Source organism: Poecilia mexicana, unplaced genomic scaffold (genome assembly GCF_051168715.1).
Source record: "Poecilia mexicana isolate PSO_F unplaced genomic scaffold, ASM5116871v1 scaffold_18, whole genome shotgun sequence".
NCBI lineage: Eukaryota > Metazoa > Chordata > Actinopteri > Cyprinodontiformes > Poeciliidae > Poecilia > Poecilia mexicana.
In genome coordinates, this window is record NW_028263387.1 from 18,234,471 (window position 1) to 18,252,617 (window position 18,147).

The following is an 18,147-nucleotide window of genomic DNA, read 5'->3' on the forward strand; positions in this document are numbered from 1 at the left end:
GGCCTGGCACTGGAGAAATCCAACTCGATAGGAAAAATCCCAGATGAAGCACCGAAGGGAGATGAGAATACAGCAAATTGCGTAGGAAGGCAATGGCCTAACTACCTTTTGCCTAAAAGCTCTTCACAAAATATTTTGTGAAGATACTTACTTGACAGTCTTGAAAACTTAACTCTACTCATAAACATCTAGAATTATTCTAATTTAACCTAGAAAAGTTTTGTTTGGTGTTGTTCCCAAGCTTACGTTCTCGTTTTTTCAATAAATATCCTGACATTTTCTTTTAAAATTTGAACAACCAACTGGTCTGGTTCTGTCCAAAGGTAAATAAACATGTAAATTAGTTTCTCTGAAAATATCTAAACAGAATCTGCTATCCTTAAAAAAAATCTGTGGAAGATGTTCAAAAATCAAAGCTGCCATTTAAAAAAACAAGTACCTATACAAATTTGCTCAGGCTAGAGTAACGACGTGTGGAAGCTCATTAGAACAGATTTTCAAAATATAGGCATATTTTTGCCTTATTTGCAAAAAGATTCATGTTCACTATTAATGACATTTTTCTGTTTGAACTTTTTTTCTTGGAATTTATAGAATTATTTAATAAAATACTTTATGTTTTGTCAGATATTTAACATCCTCTGTACTTAAAGTCGGGGGGAAAAAATGAAGAATTATCAGTATTCTACTCCTCCACTGTGCGAGCGCCGCCCACGGTCTCATGATTGTGTCTGACTTTCCTTTCTGCAGAATTACACATCCAAGAAGTTCATAACACATTATTGGTTATGTGAATCTGCTGTTATTTTTATCCTTTTTTTTAATTGATGCATGTGACTATCAGTTCATCAGGGCATGTGAAACCAAATGTCTGAATTCAAGCGGTTTTTATTCCACAGCTCATTTGAGTATGTATTTAAATTCTTAGGAGACAGTTAACATAGTGTGAAAAAAATAAGCATTGGTAACTTGAAACGTTAAGATTATGACTCTTGCTTGAGTCTTAATAAAATCCTTCAAATACAACATACTCCACAATTATTGGGAACTCTTAAAGATGAGTAAGGCATAAAATAAATTCATTTATTTTATGAATAAAATAAATGAGACATGGTGACACCAGTAAGGGAGTAGTGAATGAAGCTTAAAGAATAAATATTCTTATACTAAAGAGTTAATTTTTCTGAATAACAATAAAAAAAATATGTAGAAAATTCAGCTGCTGTTTTAAAATCATTAACTTTAAATATCTTTGTTAACCTTGTTAACTGTGGAGGACACTGGAAGTGAAGTGCATTTCCGAAATATTATGACTACTACTGCAGTTCATGCTACTTAACATGGGCTGAAATAAGAACAGTATACAGAGTTTTAATATTATATGTTAATATGTTGGCACAACAACTGCAACCTCCACTTGCCTTAAAAGTTATCATTGGATTGTGTAAGTACCTGTCCAACGCAAACTTGACAACAGTTTAAATGTTTATACAGTACAATTTGCATAGACTGCAAATCTATGAGATTTTTGAGAATGGATTTGTTTAAGATGATAAAAGTCACTGTGGTCTTGGCCCTTTTCAGACTAGTCTTATTTTAGCCTCAGCAACCAACTAATCTAACTTATGGCCACAGAAACTTACTTCAAAAATACTGAAAATCTCCCTTTCAAGCATTCAGTTAAGACAATTTGCAGAACTAGGCCTTCAATTCTCGCCTTGATACTAACTTTTAGTAAGTCACATCATCAGCAAAATCTAAGCCAACCAAAAGCAACATGGTGCTGACCATGAACTAGTTACCATAGCAACAGTCTTTGCTTCCAGTATGCAATCAGTGGTGATTAGGGATGGGAATCGCTGATCTCTACCCAATACGATAAACATCTGGAATCCCAAGCTACAATCCGATACATTTAGGATTCCTCCTCATCAACCAGTGATTCAAATTAAACAAGATTTGCGTACTGCATAGAAAAAAAGAATAGTTTTTTTTCCCCCACCAACGTTGTGAGCATGCGCGAGATTTCAGGATGTAAACAATAACATGTCCACTGAAAAAGGAGGAAATGCTAGCCTCACCATGCTGAAGGAGCTGAAGGAAGAAGAATTACGTGAATCTGCCTCTGAAGACGGTGAACTAATAGGGACGGTGAACTAATAGGCGCCTCCATGCTGATTCCGTGTCTCCTTTTCAACTGAGTTATAAGTTTAGTCCTCCTGCCAGTGTATTTCACCGCAGCGTGGCACATTTTGGAAAGTCACATTTGCTTTATCAAGCTGCTTGTTTTTCTTGTAAAATCGATAGTGTTGCCAAACTATTTGCAGTGTGGCGGTGAATGTATCGGTTCCACTTCTTCCGCCATGTTGCCAGTTGTTGCGGTCAAGTTCGCGCTCCTACCCGCACAGCTTCTTCTTGTGGCGGTTGGCGAAACCCCGCCGGTCTACAGGAAGTGCTGTTTGGCCAATACTTTGTTTTATTAATTTAGTTTTACATTATTACATTAATATCAAATTTAACCAATACAATTAGGTAAAATCCGATGTAATGAGAAATTTCCTTATGACTAGTTGATATTTAAAGCTGCCTTACCGATGCATTCCTATCACGCATGCGCATGCCGGTAGATCAATGCCAACCGGTTAATCTTCCCATCACTAGTGTTAATGGTTGTTGATCATACAAAATGCCTCATACAATTTTCCTATACGTCATCTAGTTTATATCAGGAAGTCATCCCTTACAGTTCGTAAAAATGATAAATGACAGCGCATGAAAAAACATGTTGGTATGCTAACTTGCTAAGGACAAACACTGACTCTGCACTGCTGAGCACCAAACTCAAAATAAATTTAGATTTTTTTACAACTGAATAATGAGTCAAGGCAAAGAAAGTTATTCTAAACTCAACAGAAATGAACACACTACAGAAGCATCTACATAATAATAAGTCCACATAGAGTTGTCTTATTAGCATAGACAAGTCATACAAGGTTTTCGTTTATATTTTAAATTAATAGTATCTTCATAATAGTCAGATGTATTTTCTGGCAATACAGCAAATATTCAAATTAAGTTCCATAAGATTTGTCCAGATACAATTTAATTTTGGTCTCATGTTGTTTCCAAATACTCCCAAACCAAGGTAATGTAAAAGGAACAGAATAAAAAGTGTACAATGAAAATGTAAAAAAAAAAAAAAACACCCCTTTGGAAATAAATGTGAGCTATGCTTATGCTACTACTCAACTGTCTGGTTACAACATGTATTTTGCTCTAATCATGATGAAATAAAACTCTGCAGGATTGCCAACTCTTGTTCTTCCTTCTCTTTTTTTGTCTTTGTTGTTTCCTCCCGGCTTTGACCAACAGTTTCGAAGTTAATCTATTGTGTTACTTAAGTTTTTAAATAAATAAAATGTGACATAAAGACAGTTTTATAGTTAACTTTTTTAGAGTACATTGTATAATTTATTCATCCTTCCATCATCATCTGCTAGAATAAATAGAACAAGTCATGGATGTTAACAATTTTTTACACATTCATGAATACTGTGTATAGTTTCAGGTACTGTATACAGAAAAAAAAATTGAAATCCTGGAACAGTCTGTTAATTCAATGGGATTAAAAGTGGATGGAACCGGAATGAACCGGTTTTGTTTCTACGAAGAGCACCTGACATATCTTTTGTTGATTTACTTCTAAATATGAGCTAAACTGAAACACATTAAACTGTTCTGAAATGAGTTTGCTGTTGCTAAATTGATGTGGTCTTACATTTTGTGTCAACTTCTAGCACTGACAAGAAAAAGAACAGAGACCACGGAAAAGGGAAAAACTTTGTATATGGGCTCTATCGTGACGGGATCGTAGGACTTTTATTTTGTAGGATTTACTGCACCCGATACAAAACCTGTGTGAGCTTTTTCTGTGACGTATACATTGTTTTGATTGTGATGTGCTGATCATGTTAGATAAAGAGAAGAAAATGATTAAGGTTTCCAAAATGACTCCATCAGGAGTTATCTTTACAACGTGAGCTAAGTGAACGTCTCATGATAAGTCAGTCGTACTTTTCGTAAAACAAAGCGTTCTACAAACGTTGAAAGCAGAAAGGCGGACGTCAAGCCTTAGAAACATTCCCAAAATATCAAAATGATATAAAGAGTCTTGTATCATCAGGTAAAATGAGTAAATACTGATAAACAATTTGTAAATAAAAGTGATTGAAATCAATTATACAGAATGAGGAACTGTAGAAACTCAACTCTGTAGACTAGAGTAGCAACGAACCCCAGCGTAAAAGGCAAAATGATTAAATAAACACAAAAGTTAAGATTGTACATAGTAACATTAAGTAACAACAACATATATAATGGTAGAGAACATAAATCAGTACTTGCTATGATTATTTACCACTTAAAACGCCCTAAAATAATAAAAATGTAATGAAATTTGCTAAATTTTGAAATCAAACAATACATCATAATGGATAAAGAATAGCTATAAACTTCACCTGAAGTTAGGCTGAATTTTTTGAGCATATGTTGTGTTTATATCTTAAGTAGCATTGCTTAAAATGACTATATTGATATTCTCGGGTGAAGGGACTCCTAGTGGACATTGCATTCCCTTATTCTATAGTTTCTATGTGTTGTGCGTTCCATGAAAGCTGAAGAAAGGTCATGCATCTTCATGTTTCTGTGATGTAAAAGGTGGTAGTGTATCAGGCTGTCACACTCAGACTGAGAGTCAGTCATGAGTGTGCACGGCGGTGGTTTGGTTTCACAGCGGCGTGGGGTGAATTCAGAGGTGCCGAGACAGGCTCTGATTCCCGGTATCGCCGACTTCAAACCTCCCCTGTGATACCACAGTAAAACAGCGGCACCGTATTGTATCAGACCCCGAAACCGTGCTGAGTTATGTCTCACCTGTTAGATGAACACTTTGACATTTTTATCAAATGTGTAGGATTAGTACAGTGTTTTTTTTTTTGGTTCGTGATGAGGATAATTTTTTAAGAAGAGGAATATATCTTTACTGACATTTTTACTGTGTTGAAATGCCTTATTTCATTAAGTGCAATATTTTTTGTCTGTTTCCAGTAAAATTAGGTAAGGTTAAAAATTTATATTTGAAAAGTCTTCCATTTTCACAACCCTCGAAATGTAAACCTTATCCAATGTCATTATATATATATATATATATATATATATATATATATATATATATATATATATATATATATAGCTTTATTAATAACCTTTCATTAGGTGTTTCAGTCTTATAATCATTTGCTTCTTGTACTACTGAACTTTCACGTACCTTTAAATTACTTTCAAGATTTAAATCTAAACTATTCTTGCTAATTGAACAAGAAAAAAGATTAAACCTAAATTTAAGTGGTTTTTCCACTGATTTAACAAGCACTTGTTGCCAGTAATACTTATGTGCAGTTTCAAAGTATTTGCTTTTGTAAAATCAAACATTAAGCAAATGTTTTATTTGTTTTTGTTAAGAAATTTATTTATGGTGAATAAACTAACTCTTTAACATTAAGTTGTAATGGTTTCTGCAAGGATGATTGTTAACATACACTACGGTTGATGTTGTGGTTTTATGATGCTGTATTACAGTCATAAGCTAACCACTAATCAGGGCTTTACTCTTTAAGATATGTTTAATATAAGGCTATTTTCCCAGGAGTCATCAATGCACAGTTTTGTCGAGTTTCTTTCAGAAAGAACACGAACGTTGTTGCTTGCTGATGTACAGAGAAAACCACAAACGCTGCGCTCAAAGATGCTGTACTGTGGTGGTTACGTTAGCTATCAGTGTGACCGAAAAAACAAAATCAACGCTTTAGACAAACACGTCAGTCGTACGGCTAATTTACTGAAAATAAAAGTATTTTGGTTGTTTATCTAAAGTAAGTGAACTAGACTCTTTCTCAGATATTCGTCTTTAAGTCTGAGGCAGGTTTACAGTTGAAACTTGATATTTACGTACAAATAACATTGTGTTATCAATGTTATTTGACATTAATGTCTTTCCCTCACTGAAAGACGTTAAATTTCCTGTTTTAGGTCAGTAATGATGACCAAATTTATTTATATTTACTAAATGCCAAAATAATGAAAGAGAGTTCTTATTTTTAATTCTGATCCAGATGTTTACATGCATTTTCTTAGTATTTGGTAAGATATGCTTTTAAACTGTATGATATTTTGGGTTTTGTCCATTGGCTTCTTACAGCAGTTTGCTGGAAATTTGGCCCATTCCTCCTGTCGTTGAATCAGTGTAGTAAGCCCTGCTTGGACACTTTTTCAGATGTGCCGTCATATTTTCTATGTGATTCCAGATTGGTCCTTTGTAATGGCTGAGCCAAGACACCGACTTTGTTGTCCTTAAACCGTAGTGTAGCTGTACACTTACGGTCATTATCCGTTTAGAAGACCAATTTGTCCAACTTTTGGGTCGATGCCTTGATGTTGCTTCATCTGTTTTTTTGAAAATGCACCAGTTCTTTCTCCTTTAACTTAATGCTGCTATAAAGTCTTTATTTTTCCTTTATAGTCTTTATACATGATTGTAATTGTTTGAGCCGATGAACGTAGACAAAGTTGTACCCAATGATGTACCAGACTAGTTGAGGTCACCGGTTCTCTTCTTAATATCTTGACGTATTTTTTCCCTAAATCATCACTTGAATAAGCAGTGTTTAAGGTGTTTCCTGCAGAAGTTTCAAACCTGAATTTGAAGAGAAAAATAACATTAAATCTCGTCATTCTGGGATTTAGCTAAAAGAAATAACTTTGGTCATCCTTACTGACCTAAAGTAGGAAAAATGATGTGTGATTTAATGTCGGAGTTAAGAAGAAAAAGTTTAAACGTTTATACAGTGCAGGTTAAAACCTGGTTTCAACTGTTTATATTTGTTTGATATATTGGTAAATGGTGATGTATTGGTGACCATCTACTCTATTTTTGTTGCGCATTATTCATTTTGTTTTATTTTTATTTCCTAGTTTTGCACCTAAAGTGCTCTTCGTGAAGCATGGAACAATTTTCACTTGAATAAATAGTTTCTAATTCAGACCTTTAAATGTATAGTGAGTGACTCAGGATTTTCATTCAGATTTTTTTTAATAAATGTATTTTTGTTTAAGCTAACATTGTTAAACTAAAGTCGTACACATCAGTAGATGCTCCAAGGACCATTGCCATCACTGCAGTCAAATTAGCTGCTAATTAATGATTTTTTATTATTTAAAATGCTTTGACTTTAATGCTATCATTTCCATGGAGTCACCAAAACAGTTTTATTGTTTCTTAAAAAAATAAATTAAAAACAACAATGATGGCCGATGAAAGGAGAAAGCGGCAATGCATTTTGTCAAAATGCAGCACAGTGATGGTATCAGCGGCCGTGAACCTTTTGTTCTCGGCTAATCTGTTAGATTAAAACAGTCGTACAAATAATTTGATAAATCTTTGAGTTGTCATTTCTGTTCAAAATGAAATAAACTGGACTCTATAAATATATAAAAAAAGATGGAGTTTGTTTATAGTTATATTGATAAAACTAAATTTAAGGCTAATGATAAACTAGAATTTTAACATCTAGTCAGAAACTTTAATGTGAAAAGAAAACTACAGTGGCTTTAGTATAAATAGGACATTGGTAATGTAGACTTTGTTCAAAGCAATTTTTAGGTTCATAAAGTATGTTCAAAATAAAATGACCTACTCTATAAACATATATAGCAAGACTTGATTACACAATTTTAATGTAAGATAAGTATTTGTAGTAAAAACTGGAACATTTTCCTTTTAATACACACTATGGTTTAAATATTAATTCAATGTCATTACACAAAGTGTTAAGTATATAAATAAAATATTTAGGGATTAATTCTGATGCGTCACCAAGACACAGTAAAGTTTATTTATATATATGTACACATACACACAATTAATGTCTATGCTGGCTGACAAATGAGGAAAACCACAAAGGCTTTTTTTTTTTTTTACCCAAAGGTGCAGCACTGATAGCAATGCAGTCCTTGTTCGTTTTATCGTTCTCCAAAGTTCAATACTTTAAAACATGCCAATTGTATAGATTTTTACCAAACTAAATGGTTTGCTTCACCTCATCACGTAATTTTTTTTGTCCAAAAAGAGACCCTACATTTCCAAAGATTAAACGTGACCAAGTCATCACAAGCTCTCACTTACAGATGTAGTTTTGACTGAGTTCAGGTCCGGTAATTTCTGAATTCATGTGGTTTATTCAGAGTTGATGTCAGCCATAACACTTACTGAAACCTCCGGTCGTTTAAATTTCCACCTGTTTTATGGTCATAGCAAAGCAGAATTAGTCAAACTTACCCAAATTTGAAGTAGTTTTACATAAATCATTTTAGAGCCGCTGCCAGGTGTTTCAGACACTTAAACGCTATAGAAAGTGAGCTACGCTTGTATCAGTGTAGTAAAATATGCACCAAGATAACCTCTAAATCTTATGTTGGTGAGAATGAAGACACGCTTCCTCTCAACATCTGTGACACAGTTTCACACACCTGTATAAGCTGAAAAACATTTTGATATTATCTTTGGCTTAGATAAAAAGACAACTTTCATAACTGGTGTTGCAAAAAAACAAAAAGCGTACACAAGAGTCAGCACAGACCAGTTTACTAATTTCTTTAACTTTGTTTCCACAAGCTTCAGTTACATGTGTCTGAATCCAAAAATAAAGAGCTGGAACATTCACTAAAACACTGGTTTAAAAACAAAAACACAAGGAATGCTAAAAAAAACACACAGATGGAATGTCTTACACATCTGAACAAAGTCCATTAAAAAGCATTTTTTTAACAAGACATTTTTTAAAAAAGCTGAATCTGGCCACTGCTTTCCCCCAAACGCATCCTGACCAAACTAATGAACTGTTATGGTAACAAAATACAAATCCTGAATTTTTATAATGTTTCATCCAACTCCTAAGATTCAACACTGCTGACTTGAGCTTCTACAAAATAAATCTGATCTGCAGACAACTTTGTTGTAGGTTTGGCGCCATCTTCAGCCTGTGAAGGGGAACTGCAGGATCACTGCTTTTTCAGGTCCAAGAGTGAATTTCTCCAAGCTGACAGACGACTGAGCTTCCAGATTTTCATCTGTTGATATCTTCACGTCGGCTCTGTCTGGCAAAGTTACACCTTCTGCAGGAGCAAAAAAAAAAAAAACGAACAAAGAAAAAAGTTTAATACAACTAATATTAAACAGTAAGAAAAAAAAAAAAAAAAGATTCTGACTTTAATCTCAAAATACTAAGTCGGAATTTTGAGGGGGAAAAGTCAAAAATTTTGACTGATCGGAAAAAAAGAAAATCACGATTTTTCCCCCCCCCCTAGTTGCTCCAATCCTCTTCACTACAATTTACATGACTGGTTTTCTGCATAACATTTGACCACCAGCTCACCTGTAGGAGGAAGTGTAAGTTTTAGTTCTGCTGGTTTCGCTCCCCAGTTAACTGCAGTTATGTATCTTTCGCTCTGGTCCCACACACGAAGGAAGGCGAGGGATGTGTCAGAGGAGCCGAGTGGATAATAGTCGCCGTGAAGCAGCGAGCGCTCCTTGCCTCGGAGGTCACTGAGGATTTTGAACCGCGACCAGCTGTCCGACTGGTTAGCCTGCATACCAGAGATGCAAGGATGTTAAAACAAGTAGCTGCTAGACTGCAAATTAAGGTTCCTTTAAAAAAAAAAAAAAAAAAAAAGTCATAACTGACTGAACACTTACATCCATTTCCCAAACCATCTTGGGCCATCCAGAACCCTGAAAAGTGGAAGGTTTTGTGAGTATGAAAATTAATTCTGAGTTTTCATGTTGAAGTCCAAGATTTGATGCATTTCATAAATGGCAAGAAAAGTTTTCAGACAAAACGCAGATTAGTGATCAGAGTCTATCAGAGGAAAGTTGTTTGAACATTTCAACACAGTCAGGTTGGGGCTTACATTTCCTTGAAGGCCAATTTCGTCTCCGTAGGTAAACACCGGTATTCCAGGCAAAGTGAAGAGCAGCAGCTGGTAGAGATGCTGCAGGTCTGAGGACGTTGCCACTTTAGACAGAGGCTCCAGTTTACTGGCACCGAGACCCCAGCCCACACTGCTCTTCTCTAACTGGAGGACGTTCACAGCTTTGATGCGCTCCATGCCTGCAAATCCACAGGGGGGGCGGGGGGGACAAAATGCATCAAAACTCCAAACAAACAAACAGCAGGGAAACAGTTCTTAGCTCAGACAGGCTAAACCCACCGTTGTCACTGGAGCTGAGAAGGTTGGGCAGAATAATATCCACACCAGTGGTGTTGATCAGGTGGGCCACCTCTTCTGCTGAAGCCCCTTCTACTGCACCCATCAGCGCACTGAGGGGGAAGAATGCTACGTCAGTCACTAAACACGGAAAAATCAAGGCAGAGCTGTCCACTGTAGCTGCACCACCACAAATAAATTAGGCCTAAGCAATAAATTAATTCCATGAGCTCAATTTCCATTTGAAAGTTTTATGGTTTTTCTCTCTACCAAGAACTGGAAGTCAAGAGTTTTCAGTCTGGTGTTTTAGTCTCAACTGAAGAACAATTTTAATTAGAGACTTCATTTTTATTTTACATTTCTGTTTTGTTTGTTTATTTAAAATGTCTTCCAGTTCCAGTGTTAATCGTTCATGACAATTTACCATTGCCATCATATAACTTGAAAAATGGTTTCAAAACAATATTACAGTTTATCGCAATGACTTCTGGGACAGTTTATCATCCAACAAAATTTGTTTTCATGACGGGCTGCAACAATTCATCGAATGAATCAAGGACCTACATTTTTAACATTTCTCAAGGCAAAATGTCTCCCTTGAAGCTTTGTGAAGTTATGCTTTAGTATTTAGCCCACTGTTGATTATTTGTGTTGCGCAACACTTCTGCCACAAATGACAAATGTTTAGGGGGAGACAGGAAGGCACAGAAAGAAACACCAAATAATTAAAAAACAAAAACAGGTGGCTGCTAATAGGGGATGTTTTTGTTGCCTTTGTAAGATTAGTTTTTATCCGATTGTCAGTGCAGAATCTGTACAAGGAAATGCGAGTCAAAAACTTAGAATAAACTTGAATCAAATTTAAAGACTTGAAAATTCAGGATGCATTTCAGGTTTAAAATGAGGCCTAGAGACGGTCTGTTTAACATGCGATTTTAAAAGGTCATGATAAAACCTCACCACCAGGGGTCACTCTACCATGACACAAAAAGAAAAAAGACACTTCTCCACTTAATACCTCACACTGGAATGTCTTTGCAACAAATAAGCTGATATTTTTGAGAGCTTTGAGGTCAAATTTATGAAAAAAAAAACCAATCAGACTGACAAATTAATCTAATTTCTCTCCCCCAAATCTAGTTTCTCAGAGGTCAGAAAACGGATTCAGTCACCTCACTTTGCCGACAGTCCTGTTGACCTGGACGTCAGTTCTCAGTGTTTGCCACTCGTTGAAGCCAGAGGCAAACTTTAGGTCTGACACCTTGATGCCATCAACACCCAGCGTTATCCAGTGCTCTGCTGCCTCCTGGAAGAGAGCAGGAGCGCATCAGGCTGGTACAGAGCCGCTGAAGAAAGCGCGTGAAATTCAGACAAACGTAAACACTGGCTCACCCTGACTTTCTCCACCATCTCATTGTCTTTGGCAGAAAACCATGGATTAGCTCCCTCGTAGTTTGGAGTCAGGTCAACAATCACAGAAATGCCTTAAAAAAGAAACAGGAAAGCGCCAAACTAAATAAAAGTCACTGCACAGTTTTAATTTTTAACCTTTATGTGAATAAAATAGGCTACCTTTCTTTTTAGCCTTCTGCAGCACATCCTCCAGCTCTTTTATCGTTCCATGGTCTGAGCGGATCGTTTTAAGATCCAGGGTGTTTGGCTGGTCCTTCTGGACGACGTGAAGAGGACCAAGAACCACACCTTTGACCTTTAACTGGTTCAGCTGGTCCAACTTCTCCTCAAGACCTGGCAGAGGACAAGAATACAGGCTCATAAAACAAATTGGCAGTTTGAATTTCACACCGAGTACAGACAACCTAGAACGGACGTGTGAAAACTACCACATTTCTCAAAGTTTGTACACTTTTCCCACAGTAAAATTCAGGCAGTTTGAAGACAAGTTTAAAATTTTTTTACACCACCACAGTTTTGAGGTTAAACAAACAAACAAAAGGCAGTTTCAATTTACCATTTCATGATATTACTACTGTAAATTAGATCTGGACAGGATGGCTGAGAAACGCATCACAATACAAGCATTTCACATCAGTTGATAAATATTTTTGTTTTAAATAACTGAAATGGTGCCAAACTGGTGGCATGACATTTCCTGTTTTACCACAGTTTTCACTCTGCATCGTTTTTTGTTTTTTTTACTTTTAAGCAGTTATGTGGAGCAAACCGCTGCATCAGTTACTCAGCAGGTCGTTGCCAGGTAACCACAAGTTACTCAGCAGATCGTTGCTAGGTGACCAGAGAGCTAGTCAATGCCACCAATCTTGTTTAGCTTGCTGAGAGGCAAAGGTTTTTCCTCTGCTTATATCCCCCATAATACCACACATTTTCTTTCAGGCACTTTATTGATATTGATCACATCTATTGCAATACATATTGTGATTTATTGCTAATAAAATAAATCATTACATTTTGGAAATGTATCTTTCACACTCCTGACTGGTCCAACAACAAAACACTAATTTAATGACATCCCCTAATTTCAATAACCATCATAATTTTCCTTTGGGATCAATGGAGTATTTTTGAATTTGAAAACAAATAAGAATCTTTATTTCAGTTACAGTGCAGTTCAAGCACCAGAACAAACCATGATTTGTGGAGATCTGAAGGACACACGTTAGAACAAAAAAAAAAAAAAAAAAAAGATGTGAAATAACCTGACCCAAGACAGGAGAGTGTGAACAACCACATCCACACCCTGTGCCAGCCATGTGAAGTCTGAGCACAAGCGGGGTCTCTATGCGAGAACAATAAAGTCACATGTGGTTTCTGGAATTCCTCCCAAAGCCGGCTGGAAACCAGAGTGTGTCCCCCACTAATTTGCAGCAAGTGCAGGACGTTCTGTCCTTTTGACCCGTCTCCAAAAACATTGGAGCAGCTTGAAGCATTTTAATGAATTAAAAAAAAAAAGTTCAGTTAGTAGTTAAGGGTAACTCGGTACGACTTCAAATCTGAATGAGATATGAAAGTAGTGACTCAGTCGTGTTCTACGTCCCTTTGGCCTTTAGTCGCACAGTCCCAGCCAAGTCAGCAGTTTCTTATCCAACTAAGCAAAACTTTGTCACAAGACTACACTCATGTGAATCAGCTGGAACATTTAAGACAAGGGAGTTCAAAAAAAGAAGGAAAAAATGAACTAAAAAGCAAATAACTTGGTCCAGTTTTAATTCTTAGGTACAAAATGAATTGTATTTAGTATAGATCCAAATTTTAAAAAGTATTTAGTTTTTAAATTCTTTTAAAAAGAACAATTTGTTACAGCCAAGGTAACAAATTGTTCCCTTTGTTCAACTGAACAATAAGTTTGTTCACTTGAGCAAATCATTCAGTTTTATTAAGATTTGTGTGACTTTCATTCAAAATGTTTGCAACAGTTCGCCAAATAAAATAAAAGTCGATTTGGGTTCAGAAAAGTCAGCTTTCAGTAAAATGTCTCTGGATAAACGAGGTTCTAGGGACTTGGGAGTAAAGAAACTGAGTGAATCTAACATTTTCCATTGTTAGAAAGTTATATTGGTTAATTACAAATAAAAAATCTCCATTTGTATGAACCACCTGTGCAGTTGGGGGGTCACATAAAATCAGTACCCTTGATTTAAGGGGAAGTCTTGTTTTTGTGCAGAACATAAAGTAATCAAAGCTAAAGATTTTTTCTAATCTCCAGAAACATTTTACCTTCCAGTCCACCAGAGAAAGCATGAAGGTCGGGGATCTGGTACAGAAGCCCTTCATTCCACCAGTGCATCTCAGGGATGGGTTTGCAGCGAGGAGCCTGGACGATGATCACTATGGCGCCGGCCAGCATGCCGACCCAGCCCAACCAGAACAGAACCAGCAGCACCAAGCGAGTTCGCACCCACCTACATGTTAAAACATGCATGCAAGGTTTGGGGAATGTTTAAATAAGAGCCTACAGATGCAGATAGATAATGACCAAGTTGTATTTTGTTGGCCCTTACCCCGGGGTGCCAGCCACCTTCATCAGCTCCTCCTTGGAGAGGCCGGTGAACGTTACATCCTCATCAGGGATCTTCAGCTTCACGCTGCCGTTCTTCTCTCCAGCAGGAGAGGGATGGTCTCCGGCCATAGGCTGCTTCTCCTGGTCCACTGTGTTCAGCTTCACCTCCTCCAAGTCGATCTCGGTGTCCTTACTCATGGTTGGATCTGATTTACGATCAAATAATGAGGGGAAAGGGCCTGTCAAGTTGATTTATGGTCTCCTCTGCAGCGTTTGATAAGGTGCAACTGAATATTTGATTCGAATCAGCTCCAATTTACTCAGGTTTCATATTAAAAAGCAAACTGCAGGACAGGGGAGTAAAGTAAATGTTGATAAAGGCTACTAAATTGTATAAAGAACTGCAAATTAGACGAAAAGGATATTTTAATCTACATCAAAAGTATTTAAATCTTAAAATGTCACTATAAAGTCATAAAAAAGTAAATAAATGTCAGTAGTTCTACATAACATGACATAAAATTAAGGTTTTCGTATATAGATCGAAGTTGCAATTATATTAATCTTAATGTGATTTTAAAATTCTGATCTACATCAATGGAGATTTTTTTTTTTAATTTTTGTAGATTTGGACCGCCGTTCATTTGCTAAAGATTATAATCCCATTTCCGCGTTCAACAGTTGAATGATGAAATATACTCTCTCAGTTGCAGACTCAGCCGAAATTGTAAAACTTCACAATAAAAGAGCCAGGGTTTTTTTTTATTTAAAAAATCTAAATAAAATTCTAAAACGCCACAATACGATACCTCCTTTATCTAGAGAATGAAAACAATATCAATTCTCGCAACTCCTCATGAGCGTTGTAGTCTAAAATAGTCAACCTAAAACCTCGAGCGTCTTAATTTGTTGAACCGGAAGTGGCTCTAACCGGCATTTGATAGGTTTATTCACTTTAATCGCTTCTGAACTACAAATACAGATTGACGGAGGGGGTCGGGGGAAGCGAAAACCACTTCATGATTTATATTGATAACTCAAAGTAGAAATGAGAAATTAGACCAAGAAAAAAATAAAGTTGTAATACTCCAGCTTTTCTTCTTGGAGGATAAAATCCACCTACGTCAGGCGCCAGTCCACGTGTTAAAACCTTCCGTTTCCTCTCGAGACTCCGTGATATTATATCTGAAATGTAAGCTAACTACACAGTTCTCAGGGAAGAGAAAAATCCCACTAAATAAATTTAGGCTTACCTGTTGAAAGCAGTTAAATATCCGTCGAGTTCTACTGACCCACTTTGAATAGGGTCTCCTCTGATCTCCGTTGAAAAGCCGGTTGGATTGTATTTGTAGCCCAGTTTTAGCCCCGCCCACTGAGAAATCAACCAATCCGTTTGCTTCACTCTCTCTTCGGCCACGAGGACAAATATGGCATATTTTACTAAATAACTACATACAGATATAGTTATTTGCCTCCACGTCGTTGCAGTCAAATATAATGTGATAGTAGTAAGTTTTAAATCCTTACTGATGTTTCCACTTTTGAAAAAAGTAAAGAAAGTACAAAATGTACTTTTTGAGGATATGTTTAATCGAAATGTTCCTCAACTCTGAAATAGAGAAATCAGTTAAATTAGGCACATGATTGATTATATCATTAGTATAATTAGCCATGATGATTGATTTAGACGTCAAACCTTTGATCTTTAAATGATTGACCTGTCTGTTACTCAGAGGTCTAATTAAATCATCATCGTCAAAGAAGAATCCAGTTTTGTGTAATTTATGAACCTTCTCTAGAAGATCAGTGAATAAAATAAGGTTCCAACCCAAACTTTAAAGCAGGATTACATATTTAGATGGCCAAGTTAAAGTCTAAACCTGAATGTAAAGGGGAATCCCTGACACACTGAGCAGAGATAGACAGGTAAAATGTAAATGTCTTGATGTGAAAATACTTGCATCTATAAAGTACTGTCTTAATTTGAATAAAGTAAAGGAGTAATAAGGAATACTCTTTATTGCTTGAATAAGAAGTATTCAAGCAAACGCACTTCAGTTGTCAGGTTGTATTTGTAAAAAATCTAGAAAATTATGTTTCAGTTTTTCTGTTTAATCCCAGTAAAATCCAGTGATTTCTTTGGGTACAAAACAAGTTCAATATTTGCAAGGCACTGATTGTATGTACAAACGGAGACTAGGAAATGCAACAGGGGATTCTTTCTTTTTACAGACGCTGTAGGCTTATGTAAACCTGCCATGTTCTCTGTTTAAAGTTTATTTTCCTGCCTCCTAACAATAGACGGGATTTACACAAAGACTTTTCTCGGTAAAGGCATAAAAACAGCTCTTTGATCTCAAATGTCTGCGTTTCACCTTGCTGTTTTGTTTTGGTGTGAACCCTTCTGTTTTAATTTGATCTGATTTTCGCTGATGACTGAAGCCATAATGTCGCCTGTATTACGTTATAGTTAATTTAAATGATCTGATCTGAAAAACAACATCCTCCTCCTGTGGCTGCTGCTGCTCTGACACATTTCCCAGCTGCTGCTGACCTTCACTGAACAACATAGTTCTCAGAAAAAACCTCCCAACAGTTTCATGCTCACAAACCTTTGGGGCCTCCAGTGCTATTTGCTTTGCTTACAGTTCAAGGTTGTTGCCTGAATATTTGGAGAGCTTCATTACCTGCAACAATCATGTTGAGCTAAACTTTTAACTCAACAATCATTTAAATTATTACCATCAGGTGTGGGGTTTGCAGATGACAACAGGCATTCTTTTGGCAGTTTCTGTATAACACAAGCTCGTTGTTGCTTCACACTATGTATTTGATCTGTACCTAACCACTCAGGCTGTTATTTCTGAGTCAGTCTCTACAATTTAAAAACAAGTCAACAACTTTGTGAAGCCGCAAATAACGACAGGACCCAGCTTAGCTACTCTGCTCTCACGTGACCGCACCTCTGCATGTGAGCGCTTGCTCTGTTTATGTGTTTTTGTAGATTGAAATAATAAAAAAACACATCTTAGTGATGTTTGAAGAGTCTGATTTACCCCAGATTCTCTTCACTCTTTCACTGTAATATTATAGGTCACATAAATCAGAGCTGACCCATATATTCACGAGGTGTAAAAGTATAAAGTTGTACTCCAGCTTCTCATTCACCACAGTGTCAGTCTGTCTATTTAGGTCTTGGCCTAAAACCTGCACCTGTCTATTTCGGACACTGTGACACAGCAACTTTTAACCTAAGTTATTGGGCCAGACCTCGGAGAGTGTCTCACGATCCCATTGAGCTGCAGAAATGTAGGACTTGACCCAGGGCAAATGTCATTTGATCCAGAGCAAATGTCACAGCCACCCCCATTGCTTCCCAAAAGTTTACACACCCTTCTAATTTGTCCATCTTTGGTTGGTTTATTGGGATGATCTCTAATAGACCAACAGAAAGTAGTAGATTAAAAGAATAGTGGCAAAAAATGATACATGGTTGTTAACAGTTTTTAAAAACAAACATTTCAAAAGGGTGAAATATGTTCAACCATCTTTACTCTGATGCCCTGATATAAAATCTATTGTAACTAATGCCTAATTTTTAGTGATTGGTGTGGTTCTACACAACACTTTGTCCACTTCCAGTGTAAAGTCAACCCACAACCGACCCGTACCACACCATTCCTGAACCTCCTTCAGTTGTAGGTCAATGGACAATGGTACAATGCGGTTAGGGTGGAGCTACTCCTGCCTCATATTACAGTCCATTGACAGGGGAACAGAAAAACGTCACTGCTCGCAACAAGCGCGAGACATACTACTGCGCCACGGCCGCTACGATTGTCGTCGGACTA

At 36.6% G+C, this 18,147-nt stretch overlaps 1 protein-coding gene across 1 annotated transcript; it reads right to left on the reverse strand.

Moving 5' to 3' along the window:
- Positions 1–8,681: 8,681 nt before the first annotated feature.
- slc3a2a (solute carrier family 3 member 2a) lies at positions 8,682–15,671 on the reverse strand. The gene is made up of 11 exons (XM_015011771.2): positions 15,550–15,671; positions 14,298–14,502; positions 14,014–14,198; positions 11,893–12,066; positions 11,713–11,804; positions 11,493–11,626; positions 10,324–10,433; positions 10,024–10,223; positions 9,809–9,844; positions 9,489–9,699; positions 8,682–9,228 (listed from the first exon to the last, which is right to left on the reverse strand). The coding sequence occupies exons 2-11, from the start codon at positions 14,492–14,494 to the stop codon at positions 9,089–9,091; spliced, it is 1,479 nt and encodes a 492-aa protein (XP_014867257.2). The 5' UTR covers positions 14,495–14,502; positions 15,550–15,671; the 3' UTR covers positions 8,682–9,088.
- Between the last annotated feature and the right edge of the window lie 2,476 nt (positions 15,672–18,147).

Bases quoted from the DNA above. Each gene is read 5' to 3' on its own strand.
- slc3a2a (XM_015011771.2), bottom strand. From the start codon at position 14,494: ATGAGTAAGGACACCGAGATCGACTTGGAGGAGGTGAAGCTGAACACA. The intron at 9,700-9,808 runs GTAAGTGTTCAG...TCTGGTATGCAG, and splicing joins AGATGGTTTGGGAAATGGAT to GCTAACCAGTCGGACAGCTG. The intron at 9,229-9,488 runs GTGAGCTGGTGG...TTGCTCCTGCAG, and splicing joins ACTTACACTTCCTCCTACAG to AAGGTGTAACTTTGCCAGAC.